This window comes from Gouania willdenowi, chromosome 12 (assembly GCF_900634775.1).
Source record: "Gouania willdenowi chromosome 12, fGouWil2.1, whole genome shotgun sequence".
NCBI lineage: Eukaryota > Metazoa > Chordata > Actinopteri > Blenniiformes > Gobiesocidae > Gouania > Gouania willdenowi.
Window position 1 is genome coordinate 25852685 of NC_041055.1, and position 26894 is coordinate 25879578.

The 26894-nt window shown below is 38.2% G+C and overlaps 1 protein-coding gene across 5 annotated transcripts in view; it reads left to right on the plus strand.

Annotated features, from left to right (window-relative positions):
- Window positions 1-283: 283 nt before the first annotated feature.
- fubp3 (far upstream element (FUSE) binding protein 3) overlaps window positions 284-26894 on the plus strand; it is a 28776-nt gene continuing 2165 nt past the window's right edge. The window contains exons 1-18 of one of the 5 annotated variants that reach the window (XM_028462616.1): window positions 284-465; window positions 11949-12060; window positions 15274-15304; window positions 15615-15664; window positions 15844-15915; window positions 16184-16241; window positions 16325-16487; window positions 17702-17800; window positions 18012-18116; window positions 18204-18306; window positions 18417-18517; window positions 19673-19802; window positions 23712-23872; window positions 24147-24220; window positions 24314-24390; window positions 25433-25489; window positions 25675-25725; window positions 25806-25933. In XM_028462616.1, coding sequence (XP_028318417.1) covers window positions 364-465; window positions 11949-12060; window positions 15274-15304; window positions 15615-15664; window positions 15844-15915; window positions 16184-16241; window positions 16325-16487; window positions 17702-17800; window positions 18012-18116; window positions 18204-18306; window positions 18417-18517; window positions 19673-19802; window positions 23712-23872; window positions 24147-24220; window positions 24314-24390; window positions 25433-25489; window positions 25675-25725; window positions 25806-25933 — 1674 coding nt within the window. In that variant the 5' untranslated portion in view covers window positions 284-363. Of the gene's footprint in view, window positions 466-607; window positions 782-11948; window positions 12061-15270; window positions 15305-15614; window positions 15665-15843; window positions 15916-16183; window positions 16242-16324; window positions 16488-17701; window positions 17801-18011; window positions 18117-18203; window positions 18307-18416; window positions 18518-19672; window positions 19803-23711; window positions 23873-24146; window positions 24221-24313; window positions 24391-25432; window positions 25490-25674; window positions 25726-25805; window positions 25934-26894 lie in introns of those variants that run through there. The other 4 variants (XM_028462615.1, XM_028462618.1, XM_028462617.1 and 1 more) reach the window with 4 other exon arrangements.

The following is a 26894-nucleotide window of genomic DNA, read 5'->3' on the forward strand; positions in this document are numbered from 1 at the left end:
TATATCGTCTGGTGAACTTTGTATATCGTCCTACCACTAGTATAAATAATTTTAATGTCTCCTTTGCTCGACACATTTACATATTGTGGCTGCATGCTATAAACATTAATTTAAATATGTGTGTTTGTGTTATCTGTGTCTGAAGTTTACATGATTAAAGTAAAAAAATAAATAAATAAAAAAAAAACTTTTTAAATGGAAGTGTAATTAATTAAGAGTCGTCATCTGTCCTCGTGCCCTGTGTGCCACGAGTGTCTCCCGACACCTCGCGAGATCGTTTTGGCTCGCGGAGCTTGGACTCGGCACGTGTGCTGTTGTTTTTTTTAAGAGTGGCTCGAGCTTCAGCTGCCGAGGCGGAGGGGGATGAAGATGATGATGATGGCGGAGCTGGTTCAGGGACAAGCCTCGGCGGCTCAGTCGGGAACGAACGATGACTTCGCAGACACCATACGTCGCGTTCGACAGGTACAAGTGGGGGGGACGGTTGTCACGCGGGGGGATGTTGGCCTTGAGTCCCGGTTGGTCTGTGAGCGGTCGGCGTGTTCGCGTGCAGAGCAGGCCGCCCCCTCCTCCTCTCCCTTACTATAAACACTCCTCATGTAGCCCAGCGGGCTAAGCTAAGCTAGCAGGCTAACATTAAATAGCAGAGAGAGCGTAGCCGGGGCGGACAGGGAAACACGGGGCTGTTGTATAACGGCTGTAAACGGAGCAGACAACTCGTGTCCAGCAGTTTGACGCGAAGGCATCTGACAGCGACGCAAGTTTGTGACACTTTAACAAGTTAAGTCGGCTCCACTGCAACCTGTTGTCAACTCATAAGAAGTTAAGGTTAGCTTAGCATGCTAACTCACTATGACACAACTCCCTGCAGCCTGACCCACAAACTCTATATAACAGACATTATTTCTGGACCGTGTGTGAATATGCCCTGCTTACTTTAGTATAGCTTTAGTTATGTAGCTTTTTGCCCGACTTAAAGAAATAAAAAACAATTGATAGTACATTAAGTAGGTAGTGACCGCATGCTGTGTTAATCTGCAAATTACATTACTGTCTCACTTTAGCCAAACAATAACCATATGTTTAAGACACGTTCAGTGTTTTACACTCAATAACACGTCGATAATGTATAAATGTAGCCGTTAGCCTGCTTAGCTGGCTGAGATCAGTGTGTCCTAGCAGGCCGGGGAGTGTAACGTCATCTGTTGAAGTAAGCCTTCCTCCATTCGTCCTGCTCAGCACACATGGAGTTTTCCATTGCTGGCTGGTTAAACACCTGGTTAAGTAACATTTAACTAAATACAAGATAAATGCGTTTCATTTCGATAATGTGGCCTAGAGGTGGGCGATATTGACAAAAAAATTATCCCGATAATTTCTGGTATTTATCACGATAACGATAAAAAATTACGATAAATTAAAACTATTTTTCACAGCTTAGTGTAAACAGGTTCCTTACAAACAAATAAACGGGAATGCATCAACACTAGACACATTTAAAAAGGCTACAATAGCTGCTGACTCAGAGTTAATGAGCTGATATTTTATGGCATTAATTTGTGCAAGTGGATCACTATTAGTGTTATTGTATGTAATTCATTTATTTCCTCACTTGAAATAACATAATTAAAAAAAAATCACAAATAACTTCAGTAGTTTTTACTGCTGATTAATCTTTATTTCATATTTGATAATGAGTTACATAAAGTTATGATTGATAAATATATATCTCTGATTTCCTATAATTAATCCAGATCAAGCTTGATGATTTAATCATTCAGTATATTTAGGTGTAATCTCATTAAATTAGTCTAATGGGACCAGCTTTGTCTCGTGAACATGTGAAATATAATTTAAAAATAGTGTTTCACAAGTTGGGACGAATGAATAGTGACATTACTATTTATGCTAACATTTACTTCACCCAGCGTGTAACATGTTTAGCTGTTTAGTGTTAAATCTGACCATAAACAAATCGGTGAATCTCTGTGGCTTTATGACAGTAAGACATGTTCTTTTTACTATTCCTTATATGGAGTGGTTAGCTTTAGCTCTTAGCCCAGTCTCGGTGTTGGTGGGTTAGCTTAGCATAGTAAGCTTTAGTTGAATTTCCAGTTCATAATAGTTGCTTCCGGTTCATCTCTTTACCTGTGTTTGTGGAGCTTTGGGTAGATCTGACGGAGGAACTTGAATCGGTTTCGTTTGTTGGATGGTTATCTAGTCTGAACCAAGTAGCGGTCCATGATGTATCGCAGCATGGCAGCTTCAGGTAGCTGAGACGAACAGCTCACACACACAGACGGCGATGTGTGCGGGAGGCGGTGGCAGTGCACACTGTGCAGAGCTTCCGTGAACAACATTCTGCTCCAGAGAATAATAAGTTGTTGACGACAAACGGGGGCAGTTTTGCCACATGGAACATGGTTTTTTTTTGTTTGTTTTTTTGGGGCATTCTTGGCTAAATTGAAGGACAAACGGCCCGTGGCCCTCGCTAATGTCCGACATGGGAATTTATTGTTTATATTGTGGAATGACGTATTCTTACCGGTGAGAATGTTTTTGACGATAAATCATAAATGATAAAATATCGCACATTCCTAGTGTGGCCTTCGCTCGCGTAGTGAAATAACCACACAGCAGTTTGGTGAAAAGTAAAGGTTCTCGTTAGCCTAGATTAAGAAAGGCTGTGGCTATCCGCATGTAGACGTATCAATATACCGACATTCTACCCGTACGTAGCGCCCCTCATTGGCCAGTTTAGGTGACGTAATTAGTCACGTGACTAAGACGGGACGCTACATGTACTTCTGTTTGCTATTGTTACATAGATTCTTAAAGTACGTTACAGACATACTACATATTTATGAATTGTTGTAATCATACGTAGCGCTCCTTATTGGCCAGTACTTCTGTTTGCTATTAATTTGTAGATTACTAAACTATGTTATGGACTACATAACCCTAAACTACATTACGGACTGACTAACCCTAAACTACATTACGGACTACTAACCATAACCCTCTGAAGTAGATTTGAATTTATTGCTTCCGTGAATTCGTATGTGTATCGTTTGTTCAGCAATTTAAAAAAAGAAAAATGTCAAATTTTTTTTTTTTGTCTGTACGGAATGGTCACATGACTTCCGGTAACGGCATCGACCACGTACAAATGGCGCCGGGGGTTGTCCGTACGGCTAGCCACTTTGATTAAGAAAACATGCCTTTGACCTGGAATTACATAATATAAAGGGAATAGCTTCAAAATGTATATGTATAATTCTCTTCCTAATAAAATGAGTGGCAGTATTTTTGCCCTTCTGACAATATATTTAATTCTGTGAGACAAGTGTTTCTAAAGTTACCTTTTTGAAGACACATTGCAATTTTTATGTCAAACTCTAACATTGCACATGTTGTTTTTGGTCTCAAACCAAGTTAACAATTCTTGATAACCGTGGTCTGCAAGCCACAATTTGTTACAGTGCACGCCATATGTATAAGGTGCTATAAAATCTCTTTTTTTTTTTTAATTTCCATGTTTTCTACATAATTTTTTTGACATGGTTTTTTAGGAATATTTTATACGTTTTTTCAGAAAGACACTGGTTTTCAATTCCCATGAGGACACAAAATAAAGAATAATGAAAAGAAAACCATAAGTATACAAACATGTATGTCATAAAAAAGTGTATTTAAAACCATGTGTAAGATACAATTAAAAGTTAAACATAAGTCGTACTGACATTGATAACTCTGACTGCTCTTTTTTAATTTCTTTTGTCATATAAAGATGTATGAGAGCAACATTAATGTCATTGTCACCCAATTTCCCCTCGGGGATCAATGGTTTACTGAATCTGAGCAGGTTTATTGATTAAGTTTTGATCAACTTAATTTAGATAAATCAAATATAAATTATCCTGATGACATAATTTCAGACCATAATAATTAGATGCAAATAAATGAACACAAGGATGCATTAGGTATTTCACCACTAGTGGCCACAATATTTGACAGTATTTAAAGCTGTGAAGTTATCATTAACTTACGATGTTTAAGACTTTACAATCCCTGGCATCGGTGGTCTTGTGATGTATTGCTTAAGCTCAACATGGAAAATAAAGGGTCCTATATGTACCACTGATTGTAATTCATCACCTGTGGGTAAATTTTGACCACAAGGTGTTTAGGAAAACAAACATTAGGTTACAAAATGACTGCATTCACGAATGTAGTTTCTATAAAACAATACAATTTTGTGTGCATGTGTAGTTTGAGGATTTTAGGTGTGGATATTTGTATTATATGATGTAATTATAGTCAGACAAGAAACACAATAACAAATTGTTAATGAAGTAAATTAGTTATGTTATTGCAGGTCAGCAACAATATCTCAACAGATTATGAAGTCCTTTCGAGTGATCACATAAACGACACTCTTTTACACTTGCAAACTAGCTGATAAGCAAGCATTTACGCACACGCCTGCTTCCATGTTCTTGTACATGCAGGTTTTGCATACGCAAACAGTATTAATGGAAAACCTAAAGTGTTCCACATGGAGCTTCACTTCATACAGTAACTTAAGGCGTAATCTTGGCAGGTCTGTTAGCTTTTCCCTCCCTTGTCAGTTGCCATGCTGACTTGTAATAAATGCCTAACCTGCTCTGAAGCAGGATGTGTTACAGAGATAATGGCTCAGCTTTTACAAAAGACAGCCCACTGAGCAATTTATCATGAAAGGTGACCTGCCCTTTTCTATGATTTTGTAGCTCTTGTTGTTGTGTATGTTTGTGATAGACGCAATAGGGCAAAAAGTCTTCAACCTATTTAATTTCCTTAAATAAGTATAAGGTATTTGTTACTTGGTGCTTAATTGTTTAAGGCTGCTGGAGAACTATGTTGCTAATGTAACTCAATGTAGTCTGGTGCTAAACGCATATGTGGTTGAGTGGTTTAAATTTCTAACCTCTATATGGCACCAACATCAAACTGAACTGACATTACTAAAGCATTGCTATACCTTGTGAATTTTAGCTTGAGAAACATTTCTATCTCTTTAGCACACACTAGTTAGAGGAGGTCACAGTTGGAAAATCTGTTGTCAGCCAACTGAAAAGTAGATAAAATATCATTTTTTTGGTTAACCACTCCCTGGGTTCCAACAAAAGTTGGCTGACATACTGTATGCCTAGGGTTGGGCATCGTTTGGATTTTACCGATTCTGATTCTGATTCTTTGAGTTGTGCAGGTCAACAAGTCACAGATTTCACAAGATTTTTTTAGTTTGAAAAAGCCTTTACAGAGACCATTTTTTATTAATTCACTTCGTTGATATTGTTTAATTTGGTTGCTGTACTGTAACTAGGGTATTCAATTATAAAGGTCTCCAACTGTAACTGTGAAAGTGAAACTTGCTGAAGTAAAACTACAAACAACTTGGCAGCAGTCTAAAAAACAAAGAGCTACAGCCCAGGTAGATGTGAAACTAAATAAAACAAACTCAAACCCTGGAGCAGTCATGTGACAAATCAATCAACAGTTCTTGTTGAGAAAGATTATTATTCTGGATACAGTGGAAACAGAAACTATAAAAAATAGTTATATTGTGAACCTGTTTATATTGTAGGGAACATGTTATATATAAATATGTAATTGGAGTCCAAAGCCACAAAAAACACCACTTTAAAAAGAAAATAAACTAATATAAGACCTCTTTACAGGCTTCACCGGACAGCAGGCACTAGGACCCAGAGGCGGAGTAAATGCGTCCCCGTACTGCATGTACAGGCTGTAATATCACAAGTTTATCATTTTACCTGTTGTTAGAGCTACTATCTTTACCAGGGAGCAACTATTTATTCCTGGTGAGTGTGTTACAGAGTTTTACTGGGCTTTTTACTGGTGATCAGTTCTTATCTCCCTTCTGCTCCGTGGTCCAAACTGAAACCGTAGCCACACACGCGCGCAGGAGCCGGTTCTCGGTGCCCAACCCTATGTATGCCACTGCCATAACTACTCATTACTGACTATTGGACTTTCCAAAACAAGATTGTTTGAGTAAACTCTTGTTTCCATATTCACTGTATGTCCTCTAGCAGTGGAATGAAACAAGAGCTTAATCAACACAAGAGGTTTGATGTCCAATTTGCTGAACTAGCTAGATTTTAAATTAGATCAATCATTTTATGGCTCAAAGTATTGTGGAAATGCTCATTATTGTCTATTGTTGCGCTGAAAATGCGGCCACCAAAGATTTTGAGCCGAAAATGCATTTTCGGTTGTCGGCCGTAACATGTTTATCACAGAAAGCGAAAACTGCGACAAGCATGTGCTTGTCTGGATATGGGCCAGCATGGAGCAAATGTATTTCAATAAAAGTATGAGGTCTAGACCGATTTTAAAACAATGAAACTTACACTTTTAAGTGTGATCAGTTTTTGCATAACATCAAGGCTCTAGTTAAACGTAGCCCTCTGCATCGACGCAGAACCCTACGTCGTAGCCTGACGTGTTTGTCAGAACTAGCATAAATTAGGCTTTAGAGTCTGTCAGCACACGTTTCATTGAGATCTATTGGAATCCTCTGCACTTCACGGCGGCTGTACTGATCTGCATTATAAACAGCAACAATACCAATTATTAGTAAACAAGGAAACCAAATCTTTCAACAGAGCACTGTATTACAGAGTGCTGTGTCATATAATATACTAAATCAAGTTTGCAAATAGCAGCTTAAGCTAAAGCACTTACTAAATGAACTGTAATACAAAACAAATCCTCCTGCAGTCAGCTGCAGCTTCTAGGAACGTCTTTATTCTCAGCTCTACAGCATGAATGTGGCAAATATCAGTGAGTCTGAACTAGTGTCAGACCCATATGGTTATTTCAGACCAATACCGATTATTAGTACTAGCATGCCGAAAATCGATATTTGGAGCCGATTTTCACTTGTGGTAAAGGTGACACTATTGGCATCAAGTATTTTGAATAATAAAAACTCCAATATTTTACTTTAAGCATTTTTAAACTCATTTTCAGTTATGAAAGTTGCTGTCATTTTCTTCAGCTTCTCATGTGACAAACACTATTTTCTAGTTGTTGCCTCAGCGTGTTTCCCTGCAATAAAATTAACTGAATTTTACTCTTTCTCACACACCCGCTTCACACAGAAAGTGTACCAGGACACATTTAAAAATGCCATGTCAGCGGATAGGATTAATATATTAATTTCCGATCAAGTCTGGAGCGATCCTGGCTGCATCAAAAATATGTATTTCAGGTAGGGCTGGGCGATTTTGCCTAGAAAAAAATCTTAGATTTTTTAAAGAAAAATTAAAGATTTGAATTTTTTTTTTTTTTTCAATGCACTTAAAAATGACTATACATCAGATATATTGTCAAAAGTGCAACTGTATTGCTGTGACTTGGTTAAAATGCATAAAACACTCAAAATAAAAAAGTAAATGAGGCTCTGTCATTTAACAATTTCAAGCTTTAGGATTTAAGACCAACTAACTCGAAAAAAATAACTAAAGTAAATAACCCCCACCCCCCATTAGACTCCTGCAAATCCACCAGAGAGATGCAGTGAATATCGAGGAGTCCAATCGGGCTAGTTTTCTTGTCACGTCAGCATGTTTTTAACTTCCTCTCATGACAGCTCCTTCATATTTAAGAATTTCTCTGCCCCTTTTACGATCATCTTAATTTTTCAGTGTTTGGGCTGGTCAGTGCATGCAATAAATAAGACTAACTTATCCAAAGTAATGTTCCACTGATAACCTCCTTTCTCTGATTGATCACCATTGTTGGTTTTTTTTCCCCTCTTCTATCTCTGCTCCTGCTTTTTGTTTGGCTTCTGTTACAATGTTTCCCCACTACCTCTCTCTTCTTTTTCTTTCTGTACTATTTTCACTGCTTCAGCATAGCTGATGTCATTAAACCTTTTTACTTTCTCCACTTCCTCTGCTTTCTTCCTTTTTGCGCATTTTCTGTACTTAACTTGGTGCACCCCTCCACAGTTGCTATATTTGGGCTGCACACCTTCAATGCATTTTTCCAACTTGTGTTCCTCACTGCAATTTGGACATCTCTGGCTACGGTAACCTGTGGAAAACAGGAGCGGTACTGGAAATTTGCTGGTAGAAACCATGGGGAATACCAGCTGAAATAAGTCCTAAACCAGAGGTTCACAACCTTTTTCGGGTCGTAACTCAAATGGTCATCAAAATCTGGCTCCCAAAGTGACAAGTGCGCCACCTCAGATATTTTTATATTGTATTTTATTTGAACTATATTTATATTTGAGGAAGAATAGGATACAGTTATTTGATATTTTGTGTGATGTGTATTAGAAAAATAATAGTTCCAAAAACTTTGAAAGTATCATTTTCATTGGATTTTACTTACTTTTTTTTCTTTACAATTACTAGACACTTCAGATGAACCCATTTCACTGTCCTGAACATTTCTATGGAGAGTAAAAAGGGCTGCAGCAAACTTCCCAGGACTTTTGATCCAGTCTGCTTTCAGAGAATCCACTGTTTGAGCAGAACTGACGCTTATGTTTTTAAAACGTTATTGGGCTTACAATAAAGTTACTAGTAGTTGCCAGTTGTAGAGGACTGGGATGGTTATTTCAATTTCGGGAGAGTCAGCTGCTTTAATTTACCTTCAAGACCTATAACGGCTCTCCAGAGCTTCCTCTTTTCCTCTTCTGCATCAGTGTTTATTAGCTATAGCCATGCAGCGCTCCAAATCTGCTTTAACTGCTGATTGGCTGTTGAGTTGTGGTTCTGTGTGTAACCAATCAGATGGCGTTGTGGGTGGGACAATGGTGGAGACAGAATAGTGACTGTATCAGAGACTATATAACCCTGTCTGTGACGCTAAAGTGGCTCTCGTTTAGAATATTGGCAAATGAAACTCCCAGCCTTTGCCTATGTAACAGTGTTAAAGGTCCAGTATTATGCTTTTTTCACCCATCTCCATTTGTTCTAAGAACCCCAACAACATAGTAGTTGAGGTTTATTTTCCTAAACTTGCCTGTTTTCCAGAGTTTTAGCCCTCTGAAAAGTGACTTTCTGAGCACTTCTAAAAACAGGCTGTTTTGCAGGCTACTTATGCATATTTATGAGTAGGCGTGTCTGTAGACGCTGACTCCACACAACAGCTGATGACTTGCATTTTGTTGTTGTTGCTGTCCACACTGTTATTGTTTTCAGCCAAAAAAACTGCACATTACAGTAAAATACATGGCTATTTAAGCGGCTATCGTGATTGTGAGTCAGACAAACACTGTTTCAGTGTGTATGTGGCAGCAGCAGCGGAGTCAATCAGCTGAGTCAGCTGCTTCAAACACTCACCGGAGCTGCTATGTCGCTTTCTTGTGATCCTCTCCACTACTTATGACAGGAATAGTCCGTTCAAGGTGACAAGCCACTGTTTTGTCCAATCGCTGTGTCGTATTGGGTCGCAAACACGTCATATCATGTCTAAGGAGATACAAGGCGATATAACGGACACTAAAAATGGAACTGCTCTCTAGGTGGTGCACCGTTGCTGCCCACTGCTCCTCATGGGAGGGGTTAAATGCAGAGAACACATTTCATGTATGTAGCTTTAGATATGACAAAGTATAATGCATATTTTATATTTAACCGCTGTTTGTTCTAGCTGTGAGTTAGTTTGAGAGGGAGGATCTCACATTCTTATTGCTGATTTTCGCCTTTAGGTCATCACACTGCGTTTTCCCACAATTCAATGATATATTGTTTTTAAATTGATGTGGAAAATGGGACAAGGAGAATTTTCGTTCTGACCCACGAGCCTCTGTAGACCGACACTGAAGTGATTAACAAATGCGTCTTTGCCGCAAAACCATCAGGATGCATAACTGGTGGTGGCTGTCCACACCATTACTAAGAATTGTTTTTGTGACTCAAATTACCCTTGACTTCATGTTGAAGGCCAAAATGATTAGCAAGTAAATGTCCTCCTTATTCCACTGATGTAGTACAATTTAGTTCCTCTTCAATTCTCGTTCCCATATTGTCACTGTTGTTGTTGGTCAATTTCATTACAAAACATTTAAGGGAATTCAGTCCCTTTCTAGTGTACACGATCCTAACTAGAATTTCCCAATTCACAAAAACACTTTTTAATTGATATAAATAGTCCATTACTCACTAAAAACTTGCCTGTGATTTAAGATTTTTTTTTTTTTCATCAACACATGAAAGCGCACTTGTATTTTTTGCCCAACTACTTTTGATGTTAGCCGGAAGATTAATTTTGATTCAGGGTAAAAACTTGGCTATTTTTCTCACTCTGGCACATTTAATTGTCAGCTGTTGCGTTATGTGGAAACCAGTGGTAGCTTTGACTTGATTGAGTATGCAATAATAGTTACAGCAATTAAATGGGCGGGCAAGCCTATTTTTCCATGTACATGTAGCGAGTCAAATTGTGATTACTTTAGAAAAAAAACATGTATTTTAAATTCAACCAGCTGAGATGTCATGGAAACTGCACCTCACCTGTTTCCCTTTATGTTTCTTTATTTCCGCTGCACCCCTCTCACCTCTGCCGGCTGTGAATTAGATAATAATCCCCGAAGGTGACGTGAGACTAATTTCCATCTCTGAATTTTCAGATTGCGGGAAAATATAGATTCCAGTCAGGCACAGATGTCAATTTACTGTAATTTTCTGAAACGCTATACTTTAGTAGAGTGGAAGGTGGCAGATGATTGGTGAAGAAAGAGGCTCCTGGTGTTTTCATGCAGTATAACGAACGATTTAAATGTCCTTCACTGAGTGGGTACGTCTAATTTATGTTGATCTGTAGTTGTATGTACATATATTTGTAGACGTGATGCTTGCGGTGACTAGAAAAAGTATACACGGTTATTTATTTCAGTCACAATAAGTATGATCTTGAAATAAAAGTGCCATTTTATAATTCATTTTCATATACATCAGGGGTATCAAACTTATTTTTAGTTCAGGGGCCAAATAGGGACCAGTTTTAACTCAAGTTGGCCATAGATTTTAGCTTGAGGAAAAAGAGCAATTTTAACGTCATTGCGCCCTAGTTTCCAATATCAGTCCCTGCAGGAGTTTTGTTTTGTGGAATTGTTTGAGAAATTGGAAGATTTCTGGAAAAATTTAGACTTTTTACAATTTGCAATTAAAAATGACTGCATTCATGTAATATAGGCAAAGGAAAAACTGCAAGCCCATAAATATATTGTTGAGTTTCCTTATGCTTGTGAATTTAAGATATCTACATCTGGAATTGATGCTCTAAAGGGCCGGATTTGGCCCCCCGGGCCTTGAGTTTGACACGTGATATACATCATGCTTTTAATTGAATTAATTTAAACCGTCAATTAAAAGGTGGCAAACAAAGTTAATTGGCCATGACATTTGTTACATTTGCTAAACACCATTGCTTTCAAATAAGATCTAAAAGCCTCACCTTTTAAAGCTGGCCAGGAAGTATTTTGGTTGTCAGTTTTACCTTTTTGTGAACTCCTCTACAGACAAAGCTTGTCGGTGGAGATGTCCCCCGTGTACGCTGATCTGTGTTATTTGTTGGTGAAAGCATAAAAAGTGTTGGTATGTGAGAGCCATTGCATTTTAAAAGAAGTGTCTTTCGTCCAAAGAGAAATTCTTGCAGCAGGTTGCTGCGATTTTGTGCAAAGTGCCTTTTTTTCAACAGCTGTCACTAAGATGACACGCTTTTACAATGTCATAAAGTTGGGGACACAACAAATCCCATGCAAACTTTGTTGTGAACAAGCGAGAAGCGAATGGAGAAATATTGCACTTGTCACACGGGGTTGTTGAAGTCTGTGAAAGTGAAACGTGTGTTCAAAGAATATCATCGCTTTATCCACTTTTCATTTCATTCCATCTGTCCTGCTGTGTTTGTGTCTCCAGATGGCAGCCAAGATGGGAGGAGACCAGATGCCCAACATGAACAGCTCTTCTCCAGTCTTAGACCCCTCCCACTATGCGTTTGGAGGCCAGAAGCGCAATCTAGACAATGGAGGTGGGCCTATTGGACACACACTGTTTTAAAATGCAGCAGCCTCTTTCTAGTCTTCCAGTTTGGCCCCATGTAATACTTTCATTGACTTCTTTTTACGTTCCTCTTAATTTAGACTTGGCTCTAACAGCTATTGAGTTGCCCTTTAGTCATTCATTAATAATCTCTTACAGACATTATTAATTGGCTTTTTAAATTTAAATTTCAGAAAAGCTGCTGCTAAGAAGTTAATCATACTTTTCTGTGATAAACTACTATAGTGCATAATGATGGAATGAACAAGTAACATATTTTAAATAAACTTATTTGGTAAATAAGTGGAATGAAATTGTATATAGTGTCTCCTGAGTCCTGAATTGATTGATTTTCCTATATTTATCATTTCTGGTCATCTCCCTCCTGGTATAGGACCAAAACTGACTCGTGTTTTCCGTTCATGTTCTAATCAAGATAATTTCCATCATTTTTTATTGTCATTAAACTAAAAATAAACATTGAAACCCCATATTTTATTTTATTTTGAACATGAACACAACAGCAGTGTATCTCACAATGAGAAAAAAGTAATAGTAATTTAAAATAACTCAAACAAGGCAAAGAAAGAACAAATGGTGAAGAAATCCTGCTCATGAAGCCTATACATGTTCAAAAAGGAGTAGGAGGAAGTATATACTTATATTATTCTATCCCTTGTAATCTCTAGTACTATACATATGTTATTTTAATATACACCTCTTTACACTATAAATATATATATATATATATATATATATATATATATATATATATATATATATATATATATATATATATATACATACATATTATTCATTGATTTATATCTATACAGTTCATGTGATCATTATACATTAATTTGTCCACACATACGCAATTATATACACACCTATTTACAATTTTATGTTTGAGAAGATAAACTTTAATGCTTTCATTATTTTTCTTACTGCAGTACCCCCTGTAGTGCCATCTTGTACCCATACCCCCATTTGAGAAACACTGCTGTTAACAATTGTTATACTTCAAGACTTGAGTTTTCCAATGCCTCCCCCCCTTTTTTACCTTTGTATGTGGAAAATGTGAGGCTAAGCCAATAATTGATTTTTTCAAAATCATCTGATGATTATAAAAAGGACATATGAAAAATCCAGTTTTTTTGATCATATATTAATTTGAGTGTCCACCGACACACAAAATGTGAAATATAACCATCCAGTCGTTTGTTTGTGGTCTGTGTAAGTCTTATAACACAGAGAAAATTGCTCCGTTTCAAATTTTCTACATTTCTGACGTCACAAGTGAAATCGGGAAAGAAAATACCCTCCCCTCCGCTGGTAACTCCACCCTTGAACTCCACCCCCAACCTGATGAAAACTTTTGCAAGAGTCCACCATTGTTTTTCACATTGAACGCGAGTGTAGCGACTGCAATCACTTCAGTCGCCCGTGATGAGTCGCTTGAACATGGTGGTGCTTTTTGGTCACTCCATCACTTCATCACTCCATTGAACTGTGTGCGTGTGTGTGTGCGAGAAGCTGTGTGACAGGGGAGAGAGGGGGCTGATCACTTCTTCAAACTTTTTCAAATCAGATTCAGGCCACTTCCTTATGTGGTCCTTAATCAGATACAGATCGAATCTTTTTCAATGCAACCTCAGTGTGAACGGTCAAGGAGGATTTAATGCGCATTTGATATGTTGGCATCATTATTAACAGCTGTGAGTGCAGCAGCTCTGCTGCACTCATAGAGCAGATAGGGACAGGAGCAGTCTTTAAGCATCCACTGTTGAATCAATCTTTTCTCTTCACAAGAACATAGATTATCCTTTTATATTTGATACATGGATTATGTAAATAGCTGCACTCGTGCACGCATTGCACCTTGGTTTGACGGGTGCTTGTTTCCCCGTGCACTGATCTGATGTTGACATTAACAGTTGTTAATAAATGCAATGCTTACCGCTAAAACAAGCGTAAAAATATAATTTGTATGAGCAACAAAATAGGTTTCAGGTCTGTGCGGATATGAATACCTAATGTCTGTTGGACCTGTCGGTTTCAGTTTTGCTCTGTCAAGTTTGGGTCAAAGCTTGAAGATTTATATCATAAGTGGCCTGTGTTTAAAAGCAAATTGGCGCCACAAAAAGGTGAGGTCTATGCAAATCCAGGGACGCACCCCCAAAACAAAGCACTCTCACAGAACTTGTTTTTACAGGGCGTTTATTTTCTTCTGTTTTTAATTCATGTCATGTTTTGACCGAACACCAGCACAGATGTGTCATTTAGTTTTAAAAGGTGAAAATTTTGAATAATCATTTTCCTCTGATTAAAAGTCATGAGACATCTACACTGCAACATGAACACTATTCTGATTAATGCTGTGTTTTGAAGATAATGATCTGTGCTGTGAAAACCATTTAAATTGCTACTTTAAAAAAAAAAAAAAAGTATAACATTTTTTGGTGTTTTTGAAATGCAAGTCTCCTGTCCTCCTCCTGTCATGTCACTGGTGCTTTATGGTAGTTTGTGTATTGGAAAATAGCAGCCGGTTTGTGTTTGATCCACTGTTTGGCGCAAGAGGCAGTAGTATAGCGGCTCTCCTGGCATTTTAATAATCAAAGTATATAATATCATACTGGCTTTCACACCTAATTGTCCTGCAGTTTTCTTGTACAAATTGAGCAGTTCACATGTTTTTTTTTTATATTAATTTGGTTGCTGCAATCTGTATCGTTAACCGTGGTGCTTTTCCAGTTGAAGTGACATCAGTGCAAAAAACCATGAAATTGATTGAAACCGTGCAATATCAACTCAGGTGTTCAGTTCCATGGCAGCACATCCTTCAGTGACCCTGCAGGACCCTTGCTTGATGCTACCTGTCAAAATTCAATTCAGGACCAGCAGCCAGTGACCTGGCTGTAACCTTTTGTTTTTTAAGCAGCTCTGATTGAAACACTCACTCATACACCACGCCGGCCGAGTTCAATGCGAGTGAAAAGCCCCTCACGGTGGGTCAGACACAAACATGAAGGATTGACAGAATCATCCATCTGCTCCTTTCACCATTGCCACTACTTTCTTTTTGCAGCTGTGGTATTTTTTGGGTATTTTTCAAATGTGTCCCATGATTTAAAAAAAAAAAAAAAAAAGTGTAATGGTCTTAGTTACAACATTTTTATATTCTTTTTTTTTTCCTCAGTAGGTAACCATCTTGGTGCATTGGTACATCAAAGGTGAGCTGAAATTGCTCAACATAATGCAATCCTACTACCAGTCATTAATTATAGCAGTTAATTAGACAATTGTTTGTTTTTTTTTCTTTTATGTCGGACCAGCATGCATACCTTCTTTTCTGATCAATCTTTATGCTGTATATTGAAATGCTATTAGACAATATGTAATACAAAATATATTGGATTTCAATATGCTAATTTTTCAGTATTTACTCAATTTGAAATGTTGTATCTATTGCATTAGTTATTAAATTGCATTTAGAAAAAAAGCACCTATCGAAGTTATTGATCATGTTTTGGTCTCCTGCAGGGCTCTTGCAACAGAAGACTTTAAAGTGCCTGATAAGATGGTCGGATTCAGTAAGTTGCCTCTGAATTCATTACCCTCAGTAATAACGTTTGACATGCAATCATCACTATTGACTTTCCATTCAGCTTTCGGGTCAGTGACTGAACTCTGTACAGATTCAAAAAGGCTTAATCCCACTTTCTTTTTCTCTACCCCCCCCCCCCCACACACACACACACACCTCCCACAGTCATTGGAAAAGGAGGAGAGCAGATCTCTAGAATTCAACTGGAATCGGGCTGTAAGATCCAGATTGCGTCGGGTGAGGTCGAACTTCTTTTGGCTTTGCCCCTTAAAACAAGTTTTAAAAGCCTAATTATCTTGAACTTCCCTAAACTGCAAAAATATATGAACTAAACTGCCTCAAGGAACCTTGATTGGGTAATCCCTAATGCTTTAGTAATTGCACCTTAATACATTGTTTTAAGTAGAACAGTCTTTCAAAATGAGTTTATTTGCTATTGACAAACAAAGAAGTTAAGGTGATCATTTAAAGTATTTGTTTGTTTTTTGTAATTGTTGTGTTGCAGATAGCGGAGGCATGTTGGATAGACCCTGCACTCTTACTGGGAGTCCAGAGAACATTGAGTAAGTCTGACGGGTTTATTTTCCTCTTGATTAGTATTATTAGTAATTGTCTAACCAGATCTATTTCTTTGCTCTTCTTCCAGTCAGGCGAAGAGGCTCCTAAATGAAATCATAGAGCAGTGTCGCTATGGTCCAGGCTTCCACAATGACATGGATGGCAACAGCTCTATCCAACAGATCCTGATCCCAGCCAACAAAGTCGGACTGGTTATCGGCAAAGGTGGAGAGACTATAAAACAACTGCAGGTCTGTCAAAGGGCTCCATTGAGAGTACCTTTAATTGCTGTTTTTTGTTTTTAATACAAGGTATTAATTTTAAGTGTTCTTCTGCAGAGCAAAGCAGAGAGGCTGCTATTAGTCACTCAGAGTGATATGATCAGTATAATAAGTTCCTGCTCCGACCACCAACAGGTCATGAGTAGACTGAGTGAGGTTATTAGTGCATTTAAAGCGGGGTTCACTCATGAAGGTAATCAGGGCTGTTTTTGTCTTGGTTCTGCCCCTTCTTGACCAAGGATGTCAATCTTATGTTCGGAGATTATCCTGTGGTCTGAGTAGTGTTTAGAGTGGATTTGTCCTGATATTCGGCTCTGCGACGGGTTGGGCCGATGATTTTCAATTCTAAAACTGTTGAATATTTACGACCAAAACTCCTTGTGTGTTTGGCCAAAGTCAACGACTCATGACCCCATGATGTGTGACGTGGAACGTAATGTAGCCAATCAAGAAGCCAGCTAACTTAAGAAACATGCTATGGTGCGTCCAAGCCAACTCGGAACTCGGCCATTCTGATTTGAAAATTGAGTTCAACCGAGTTCAGCGGCAGCACGTCGAAATACCGCAAACATGACTTACTTGTAAAATAGATTTTTTTTTTTTTTTTTTTTTTCCCCCCTATCTAACTTTACCAAGTGCTTTGGTAGCATTCCAAGTCAATTTTTCAAGTAGGACGTTGGAAAATTACGAGTTCAGAGTTGCTTGGAACACAGCATTAGATCATGTTGTTCAATCTTATTTGATCATGTGACATTTCTGGCTTGGAGAAAGTTTGGTGGATGGTCAGATACGTTTAGTATGTTGAAATAATCAGAGCAAATCACACATGGAATGATCAAATCTGTTTTATGTCTGATTTTTGTTTTGTTTTTTATCTTGTGTGGTGTCTTATATCAAAAATTTAACAACTCTTAATGTGTGTATGCCGCTTCTGAAAAGTCCAGTGATGGTGAATTTAACTCCTGCTGAAGCAGTAGCATGAGATTAACAAAATAACCCTCTTTTTTGATATCCTCTCACACTGATACAAATACATCACTGTGTTTAGGTGACCAGTACTTAATAGAAAATAAAAGTGCTCTTAAGATGTGTCTGGATTGAGGTCCCTCTGAGAACATGCTGCTCAGGGCCCCAGGTAACTCTCTTGTGGTTGTTTCTGCTTCTGTGGAATTGTAACCCTGCAGGAGAGGACAGGAGTGCAGATGATAATGATTCAGGATGACCCTATGCCCACTGGAGCAGATAAGCCCCTGAGAATCACTGGGGATCCTCACAAAGTGCAGGTCAGTCTCCAAAGAGCTCAGCATGTGCAACTATCTTTCCTGTTTACACTCAATTTTACACATTTTACGCTTTTAGGCTTTGGCTCTAGAATTCTAAAGTTACTTCCTTTTTAGGAATTCACTTGAACTTCAGTTTTGTTTCATGCTAGGTATGTGTTTTGTTTTTCTTTAAAGAAAATGTTATAGAGGATTTGGGTTTGTATTTTTCTAGCAAGCTCGTGAACTTGTGGTGAAGCTGATTCGTGACAAAGATCAGGGCGACTTCAGACCTGGCAGAGCCGACTTTGGATCCAAAATGGGAGGAAACAGCCTGGATGTAAGAACCCGTTTTTCTGCTTTTCAAAGTATACAAATGCATTTCAGTGTTTAAAGTCTACGCTTTGTTCTCATACCTTTTGTGCAGGTGGTTGTGCCTAGATTTGCTGTCGGCATCATCATCGGTAGAAACGGTGAAATGATCAAGAAGATTCAGAATGACGCGGGTGTCAGGATTCAGTTCAAACAAGGTGAAAGCATTCAGTACAAACTAAAAATGCAAACTGTTGATGATATCCATGCATTTTTCTTCAGTTTTACATGTTCACTGACGCAAAAACACTTTCTCCTGGTGGTCCAGATGACGGTGTCAGTCCTGATCGTGTGGCTCAGGTGATGGGTCAGCCTGACAACTGCCACCATGCTATTCACCTCATCAATGATCTGGTGCAGACTGCTCAGGTTTGTAGTCGCTGTAAGGACATTGGCCAGTCCACTTCTGCTATATTGAGTTGAAATAATTGGATAGTACTTTTTTTTTTCACCTTTTTAAATAAATGCAGCAGCTGTTTGTAACCAGGAGAAAGAAATTGCAGATTTACAATTTCAGAATTGTTAGTTTACACCTGATCTACATCCTGCTCCTTGTGTGTAAGGGAACATTTCTATCCATTTAATCCTTTATGCGTAATAAGTAGCACAATTACAACGAGAAACACTGCTGAACAATTTTAGTACAAAAGCAATTTGGATGCGTGTGTATATTAATAACTATGGAGAATAATAAGTTTAAAACCCATCCACCAAGATAGTGTGCAGAAAAAATTATAAATTGGTTAAAATACAGCTAAAAAAATAACTGAGTTACTTTTGATCAGGTACTTTTTTCTTTCTTTTTTTTTTAACCTCTGTTATTTTTACTGCAGTCTGCCGTACAAACATTTCCACCAGCTACGTTCTGAGTCCACACGTACTGGCAGTTATATTACTGTCCAGGATTTGTTTGACTGAAATTTGCCATTACAGTTCATAACGTTTCATAATGGGAGAGAGCAAGTGCTCAAACCTGTGTGACTGGAGGAGTGGTGTTACAGGTTCAGTAAATACTGAGATAATGACTGGGTTTATATGAGAGGAAGTGTATCAGACTATTTCAGCCTGTGCTTTATCTCAAAATGAAAGATCTCACAAATGCCAAATTCAAGCATTTTTTTTTTTTTCGATCGTAGTGATAACACTATATGCATATTTGATTGTTATAAAAGATAAATATGAGAACAAATATATCAAACAAATATCTATTGAAAGTAGTTCAATTTTAGTTTTCATGAAAATTGTGTGATCCATATGGCATCCACCCTGGAAAAATTTGCTTTGACATTACACTTAACATCAGAAGCTTTTTCTTATTTATGCCATTAGTTTAAATTCAAACCACAATGAAACTGCCGCCTTTTCAAATATTCATATTAAGTTTCCTGTAATAAACTTTAAAAATCTATTAATTTTAAAAACAGTGCAAACACTTTAGTTGCCACTGGTTTGAGAAGACCCTTTTTCCTTAAATCACCAGTTAGAAACCATGAGTTTGACTGACCTGCTGATTCCTCTGAATAGGAGCGCGATGGATTTGGAGGTGTGATGGGACGTCGTGGGCGCAGTGACTGTAACATGGGGGGCCCTGGAGGACTGCAGGAGGTGACATATGCAGTCCCTGCTGATAAGTGCGGCCTTGTGATTGGCAAAGGTAATTGGTTTTAAATGTGTTGCTACCTTTAACTCTTCTGTTCACAGTTTTTGTCTCGATTAAATGTGTTTTATAACTAAAAGATGCTTGAAAGTATTTGTTGGCGCCTGATTTTAAAGATTTTTGAAGCATATTGATACAAATTGCTACCTTTGTCCGTTAAAAAGAGCACATTCTGTTAATAACTGAACTCCATTTGGTTTCCTGCCACAGCCTGAAACTGATAAGAGGGGGTGGGTGACCACCCTCCTATTCTCCCTCCTGGGCTCATGTATACAGCGCAAGTGGCATTCATTGGCTTCACTAAGGGCTTAATGACGGGGATAATGCGTGTAATGTGACATTAATTGTTAAAGGTGCATAATAACAGCCCTCAATCATGTGGAAGGCTGCCTAGCATCTAATGAGGGTCTTTCAGTCCAATAGAGTGCAGCGAGGGAATGAATAGGAGGAATTAGCTTATTGGCTATTCATGCCCACTCTATTGCCAGCTATTTAAAAGTCATTGACCATTGCTTTGGAAAGGGGTGTGTGTGTGTGCATGTGTGTGTGCGTCGTATGTTGGCATGCATGTTGCCTTGGTGTGTGTGGTGGGTGTGTCGAGAAGGGCCTCTTTACCTTAGATAAAAACATGGCAATAGAAATGTCAAGTGGCTTTTGTGCATGTAGCGGGGTGAGGGAAACAAATAAACCTGGGCGTTGCGTCCCCCTCTCGGTGCATTAGCATATGAAATGGGCCAATATGGTGGAGATGGCGGTGGGTCTGGGTGCTGTCAGCCATCCCTTAAAGGGTGCGGTGATTAATATCTTTACGATGCCATATGCAGCCCGTTGGCCTTCTTTTTTTTCTGACCCTACACAAACAGTCACACAGAGCTTGATGAATCAAGCCACCCACCAACCAACCTGCTCCCACTTTGTTACAGGATCAGAGCAAAATCTAAACGCACTAGGAGTTTTAATCCAAACGATGTGTAAAGTTTGGTTAGTTTTTTCAGTCTCACTACAGTAAAAGAGTCATAAAAAAAAAAAACTTTTTTGTCAGAAAGTAACAATTTTTAACTTCAGTTTTAATTATGGCCAGAATGGGCTGAAGCCAAATCATCTGTTCATGTTTAATGTGCTTTAAATACAAGGAGGAGTAAACATATTGCACCACCTACCAAATATTGGATGCTATTTATATTTCTATCATAAATTAAATTTGACTTATGTCAAGTATTTTAGACATTTTAATCACTGCAGTGTAACATCTTTAACTTGTATCCCAGTTTAGAACTATTAAATTTTTTTTTCCAGTTAACAAATGTTTAGATTTCTCAAATTTAACAAAATAAAACTTCAACTTGAAAAACACTAAAATGGCCAATCAGCTGCAATGGGTGTTCAAAGTCCCAGTTGCACGAAGGGCGTACGTAGTAAAAACGTTTGTTTATATTTTCTCCCAAATAGGCAGCATAGTCATAAGAGATGAGCTGATGTGACAGTGTAAGGCAGCTGCTTTTCCTATAAATAACCTCTTAACATATTTTTTTTTTCATTAAACCAAATATGCTTTATATATTTTTGTAAACCGTGAAGTTTTACAGTCATGTTGATTTTTTTTCGTCAATTTCTTTACATTAGTACTATTACATTTAGTAACAGACTTTCAGCTTCCTGATGACATTTATTTTAAAGATTTAGTAATTTTCTTTATATGAAATTGTCACATCCTGTACATAAATAAGGAGTTGGTGATCTTTGTTGTTAAAATGTCATCCTAGCGTTTTAATTGAATTTATTCTGAGTTTTATTTTGATTAAATGTATTGCTGCTAGAATTGACTGTTTGATAAGGTCCTGTTTCAGAAATCACGTTGTACAAATTGTGTGGATGTGTTTTCTACCCCCGTGACGTCTTTGAGGATTTTATACCCTGCCACCAGTGGCTAACCAGTTCCTTTGGCTTCTCTCTGAATGCAGTCACCAGTTGCGCTTTTGTAACCCTTCATTTTCTCCAGCTCACTAAACCAATCTCATTAATAAGGCCTGTATTATCTGTCCTCTCTCAGCCCAGTCCATGAAATGAATAGTCGGGGTCTTCATTGCTCTCTGCTGTCTGACTCCAAGAGCTCATAATGGCTTCATTAAGGCAGAAGTTTCATTTGGTTGACAATGGGTTAATGGCCCGTGAGCAGTCTGTTGGCAGTGGGGAAAGGGCTACCGGAGGAGGAGAGGGTTTTTGATGAGCGTTTTCATTTGAGGGTCAGCCAGGGTCATCAGAGTGTCAGCCACAAGTGAACAAATGTGTAATTGATGTTAGGACAGCCCCGGTGTCCCTCGGGAAGCACCCTCGGCCTCCCACCCCCTCCCCCCTTCCCCGTCCTCATCAGAGGACAACACAGTCGAGAATGAAAAGGGTAAGAGAGACAAACCATATCCCAAAAGGAGGATACGCTTCAATTTTGGGCCCTTTTCTCCTGGCAGTGATGTTTCATTTCTCCCCGCTGGTGTAATTACACTCCCCACACGTCGGGAAGCTGGCATCAGATGCTGAAGAGGGGGTAGCGTGCTGGAGATGTCTCTCTTTGTCTCCTGATTTGCATGCATGTTACTAGAGAATAGTAGATAAGTGGTGAGAGGCTTGTCACTTTTCCTTAGGTGCACCATCATAAAGTATTTGGCACAGAACTGACGATCTGCTTTAAGATAAAGTTTAAGATAAATGTCATTAATTACCTTTTTAAAAAATGAGATTATTTTGTTATCTTGATTTAATTGTAAAGTTTGGCCGTATAATACTTGTTTGGTGAGACTAAATACTAGAAACATTTCAGTACTTGCAGCTGGACAAGAGTCCTGTTACTAATCATTCAGTGCTTTTGTTTTGGAGACTTTGTGGGTGGACAGTAGTGACTCATCAGTCCTCTGTAGACCATTTCATTGTCTCCCACAATCAGACATGACAGACGGTTGTTAGTAAAATAAAATACTTAATCACATACGTATGCCGGTGTCTGTGCGCTTTTGTCTTTGTGAGGAAAAAAAAATTCATTGGACAAGACTCTCAAAAGTTCACCTGACTGTTTTTTTTTTTTTCTTTCTCTCTCTCTGAGTAATTGTATTTGCAATGAAACTCAGCCAGGGAGACTTGGCTTAATATTTTGGGACTTCTCATCTCTGTAACTTATTGTGTATGATTTTGAATACATTTTATATATTGGAATTTAATGCGTAAAATAACGGCTTTAAAGAAAATCAATGAAGCAGATTTAAATAAAAATGCGACAAAGCACGAAGACCTGAAATATTTTAAATAAATGAATAAAGTACCTAATATTGTGGCTGTATAGCAGTCAGAGTAAAATTAGGATCGTAGTAGTTGTGTCACTAGGGTTGGGCATCGATTTCGATTCCTAAGGATTCCCGAATCTGATTTTATTAAGAGGCATTGAACAATGTATATACATGTGTATCTATATTTAAGCACACTGTTCATAGTTGCACTGTAACGCTTCCAGTGGATTCTTCTTCGTTGGTGTTTGGCTGCTTTTTTTTTTCCAGCTGGTGCACTGGGTATCGAAAGTAGGAATTGAAATTTAAGAATTAATGAATCCGGTACAATCTGCAAGTTGGTCCTGGGACCAATCAATACTCGATGCCTAACCCTATGAGTTACTACTGTGTATGAAATTGTATTTGTTTTTTAAATTGTGGGTAAAGTTAAGTCACTTAAATTGTCTTGGAACCAAAGGAACTCACTGCCATGGTTACGTTGTGGGAAAGATAATCAAAGACCAAATAAGAAAAATAAAAGATGCACTTCTTTAGTGTTTTTTTTCTTGCTAACTTGGAATTCAAAGCAACTCAGGATTTTTATGAGGATTGGTTGACATTTGTGATTAAACATCAGCTTTCTCTGCTTCAGGTGGTGAGACCATTAAGAATATAAAAGAGCAGTCTCGTGCCCACGTGGAGCTGCAGAGAAACCCGCCGCCCAACACGGACCCCAATGTGCGCATCTTCTCCATCCGAGGCACCCCTCAGCAGTTGGAGAAGGCCCGTCAGCTGATCGATGAGAGGATTGGGGTAGGTGGTCAGGCTCCAGCCTCTGCCAGTGGGCCATTGTGTGGACTAATATTCATGAGAGCACATGTCAATGTGGAGCTGCAGGGGTGAGCGTGGCTGCTGTGGTCTTGGTGGCCAGCAGGATGTCACCAGAGGTTAAACATGAAGAATCCATCAAATGGACTTAATGGAGTGCATCAGCGCTGGGCTCTGCCCTCTGACCTTGCCTGTTGGCCCCCTTTAAAGATGAGTGTGGTCTCTCACTGGCCGCCTCCTTTCTTTTCCTCCTCTGCAGGGCCCGGGAATGGGAAGCAACAGCAGTATTGGTATGAGTCCTTACAACCAGGGACCTACCACTCCTCCTCAGCAGTAAGAACACACGTCTCATCACAGAATAAATATTATTTTACATTTATGTAAAATCAATGAGCGTGCACTTACTCTGCCATTGGTTGTTTACAGTGGACAGCAGACATTTATGCCTGGAGGATGGGGTACAACTTTCCAAATATGGCAACCTCAAGGTCAGCAGGATCACAGTAAGTCATTGTTAACATTTAATGTAACTGGGTTTTACGTGTGGTATAAAACGCTAGCAAGTGGCCTCAAAGTGTTAATACAGGTAATATTTTCACTGATGTTTAATCCTTTTTTTTTACTGTAAACAACATTATGTCAAAAGTACTTAAGGGATTGACAAAAATAGACCTTACGTCAGTGTTATTCAACCTTTAGGTCGTGACCCCATGTGCGGTTGCCTGGAATTTAAATGGGGTTGCTTCAAATGTCAAGTAATTGATAAAATTAAATGCTGATTGAAAATTTATTTTTACATTTTTCCAAATTAAAACACATAATCCTAAACAACTGTATTCTATACTTTCACTTTGTCAAATATAAATCTAGTTCAAATAAAATGCAGCACAAAGAAAAGAAAAAAGTAAATAAAATAAAACAAAATGTGAAAATATGAGCTGGTTGTCACTTCTTATGCTAATCCTAGTATAACAAACATGATGTAAAATTAATTGTAGAAGAAAAAAATTGGGGGTCGCCAAAAATTTGTAATTTTAAAATGAACCTCTGCCTTATGCCATTTAGATTTGGGAAGGGATCCTGATCAATATACAGATTCTGGATCCGTTTTTAAAAACCTGAAAAATGTCCATTTCTTATCATTGGTAAAATTTTAGAAATTCACATTTTGGTTCATAACTCATTTATATTGGGTTAGTTCCTTTATGACCAAACTGAGTCTCCTTCAGATTGGATCTGGATTGTGCATTCTATCAGGATTTTTCGGGGGGAAAATGAGGGTGCCCTTAAATTGGGACTATATTGTTATTAATTGTTGGAAATTTCTTCCAAGGCTTTTAAAGTGTGAATGATCAGGATTACTGATCCAGATTACTGCCAGTATCTGGCATAAGAGGATAATTGGAGCTTAGCAGAGGTCTTTGAGTGTGCCATTTATTTATTAAACAAATATCTTAAGGTTTATCATGCATATGTTTTACGTCTGAGGTGGAAGCTTATAGAGAACAGTACCAGTAAAGCCAATGGTTGTGTGTTTGCTTTCAGGTCACAATGGATCACAGACAAGCCAAATGGACTGGGAGCAGTATTATAAAAAGATAGGCAAGTATAAAATATCATCATGCTCACGGTGTTCTTTATTAACCCCTAAATGAAGCTGATTATTGGTTCTCACTAATGTCACTTGAACACATTACAGTTGTGCTTTAGTTGTTATTGGACCTGTTGAAGTCATTTAATGGTAAGATGTTTAAAAAAAACTAAATGTTTGCTTCACCCACTTACAGGTCAGCAAAACCAGACCCAAAGTACTGCTCCAGAGTACAATAAAGCTTGGGGTAGGTAATCGTTATAATAACATTTTTATATTTATGCTCCTGCTTCTTTAACTGTTTTCCTTCTCTTCCCTGTTCTTCAGGTCAGACGGCTGGAACCACATCTCAGCAGACCTCCAACCCTGAGTACAACGCCTGGGTGGACTTCTACAGGCAGCCAATGGCCTTCTTTAGCCAAGGAGCTCAGCAGACACAAGCCCCAGGCCTTCAGGTGAGACCAAACCCCAACCCCCACCTACTGTACTTCAACTGGAATCTGACTGGAAAATATTACATGTAGGGGAGTGCGTTGCCATGAATCTGATGATACAATTCCTGATTTGCCTGTCACGATAAAATATATCCCCTTACTAAACAATATAATATACATCGCGATATCAGTAATTACAAATTTCACCTTTACAGGTACAAAATTTTTATTTTTTTTACTTGTGAGAACAAGTAAATGGTGCCCAACTGTAATTTAAGTAATAATATCAAAAACAAATGGTATGATTACCAAACTGTCAAATTACATTTTTCAAAAAAGTTTAACTTTTGCTTCTACAACAAATTCTGATTCTGTTGAGTTCTTAAATTATTTTAAAAAGCAACCACGCACATCGATAAAAGTGCTCAGTTATTTTTATTACAATAAAGAGCACTGAGGACTGAGGCATGTTAGCGCAATTAAATTTATTTTTGTATTTTTTTTCTGTTAACGTGATTTTAAAAACCGATTTGGACATTGTTTGACCGATACAATAATTGCACAGTGAAATATCACCGGATCTATTTTTTTCATGCACCCTTAGTACAAGTGTTTGGTTGTCGGGTCAAATCCAGCAGTCGTACAGTTGAACTTTTATTTCAGCTCAGATCATTGGAGATTATACTGTAGCGAAGCAGGTGTTTATTGGCATTTTTTTAATCTACTTAGAGTAAATCTTAAGGTTTTGTTTTGGTCGACGTGGATCCAGGCTGAGATTCTTAAAATTGGAGGCGGGGCTCCTGGAGCAGTTAAGACACGCCCATAATTTTGAAAAATGTAAAAGTCACCAAACCAGATCAACCCGACCTTTAAGACATTAATACTCCATTAGTTTTTTATTGATCAGATTTTTAGGGTTTATTTAGTTCCACAGAATAGACTTTAAAGTTCTGCTGCTGGTGTAAAAATGTGTTAATGGGTT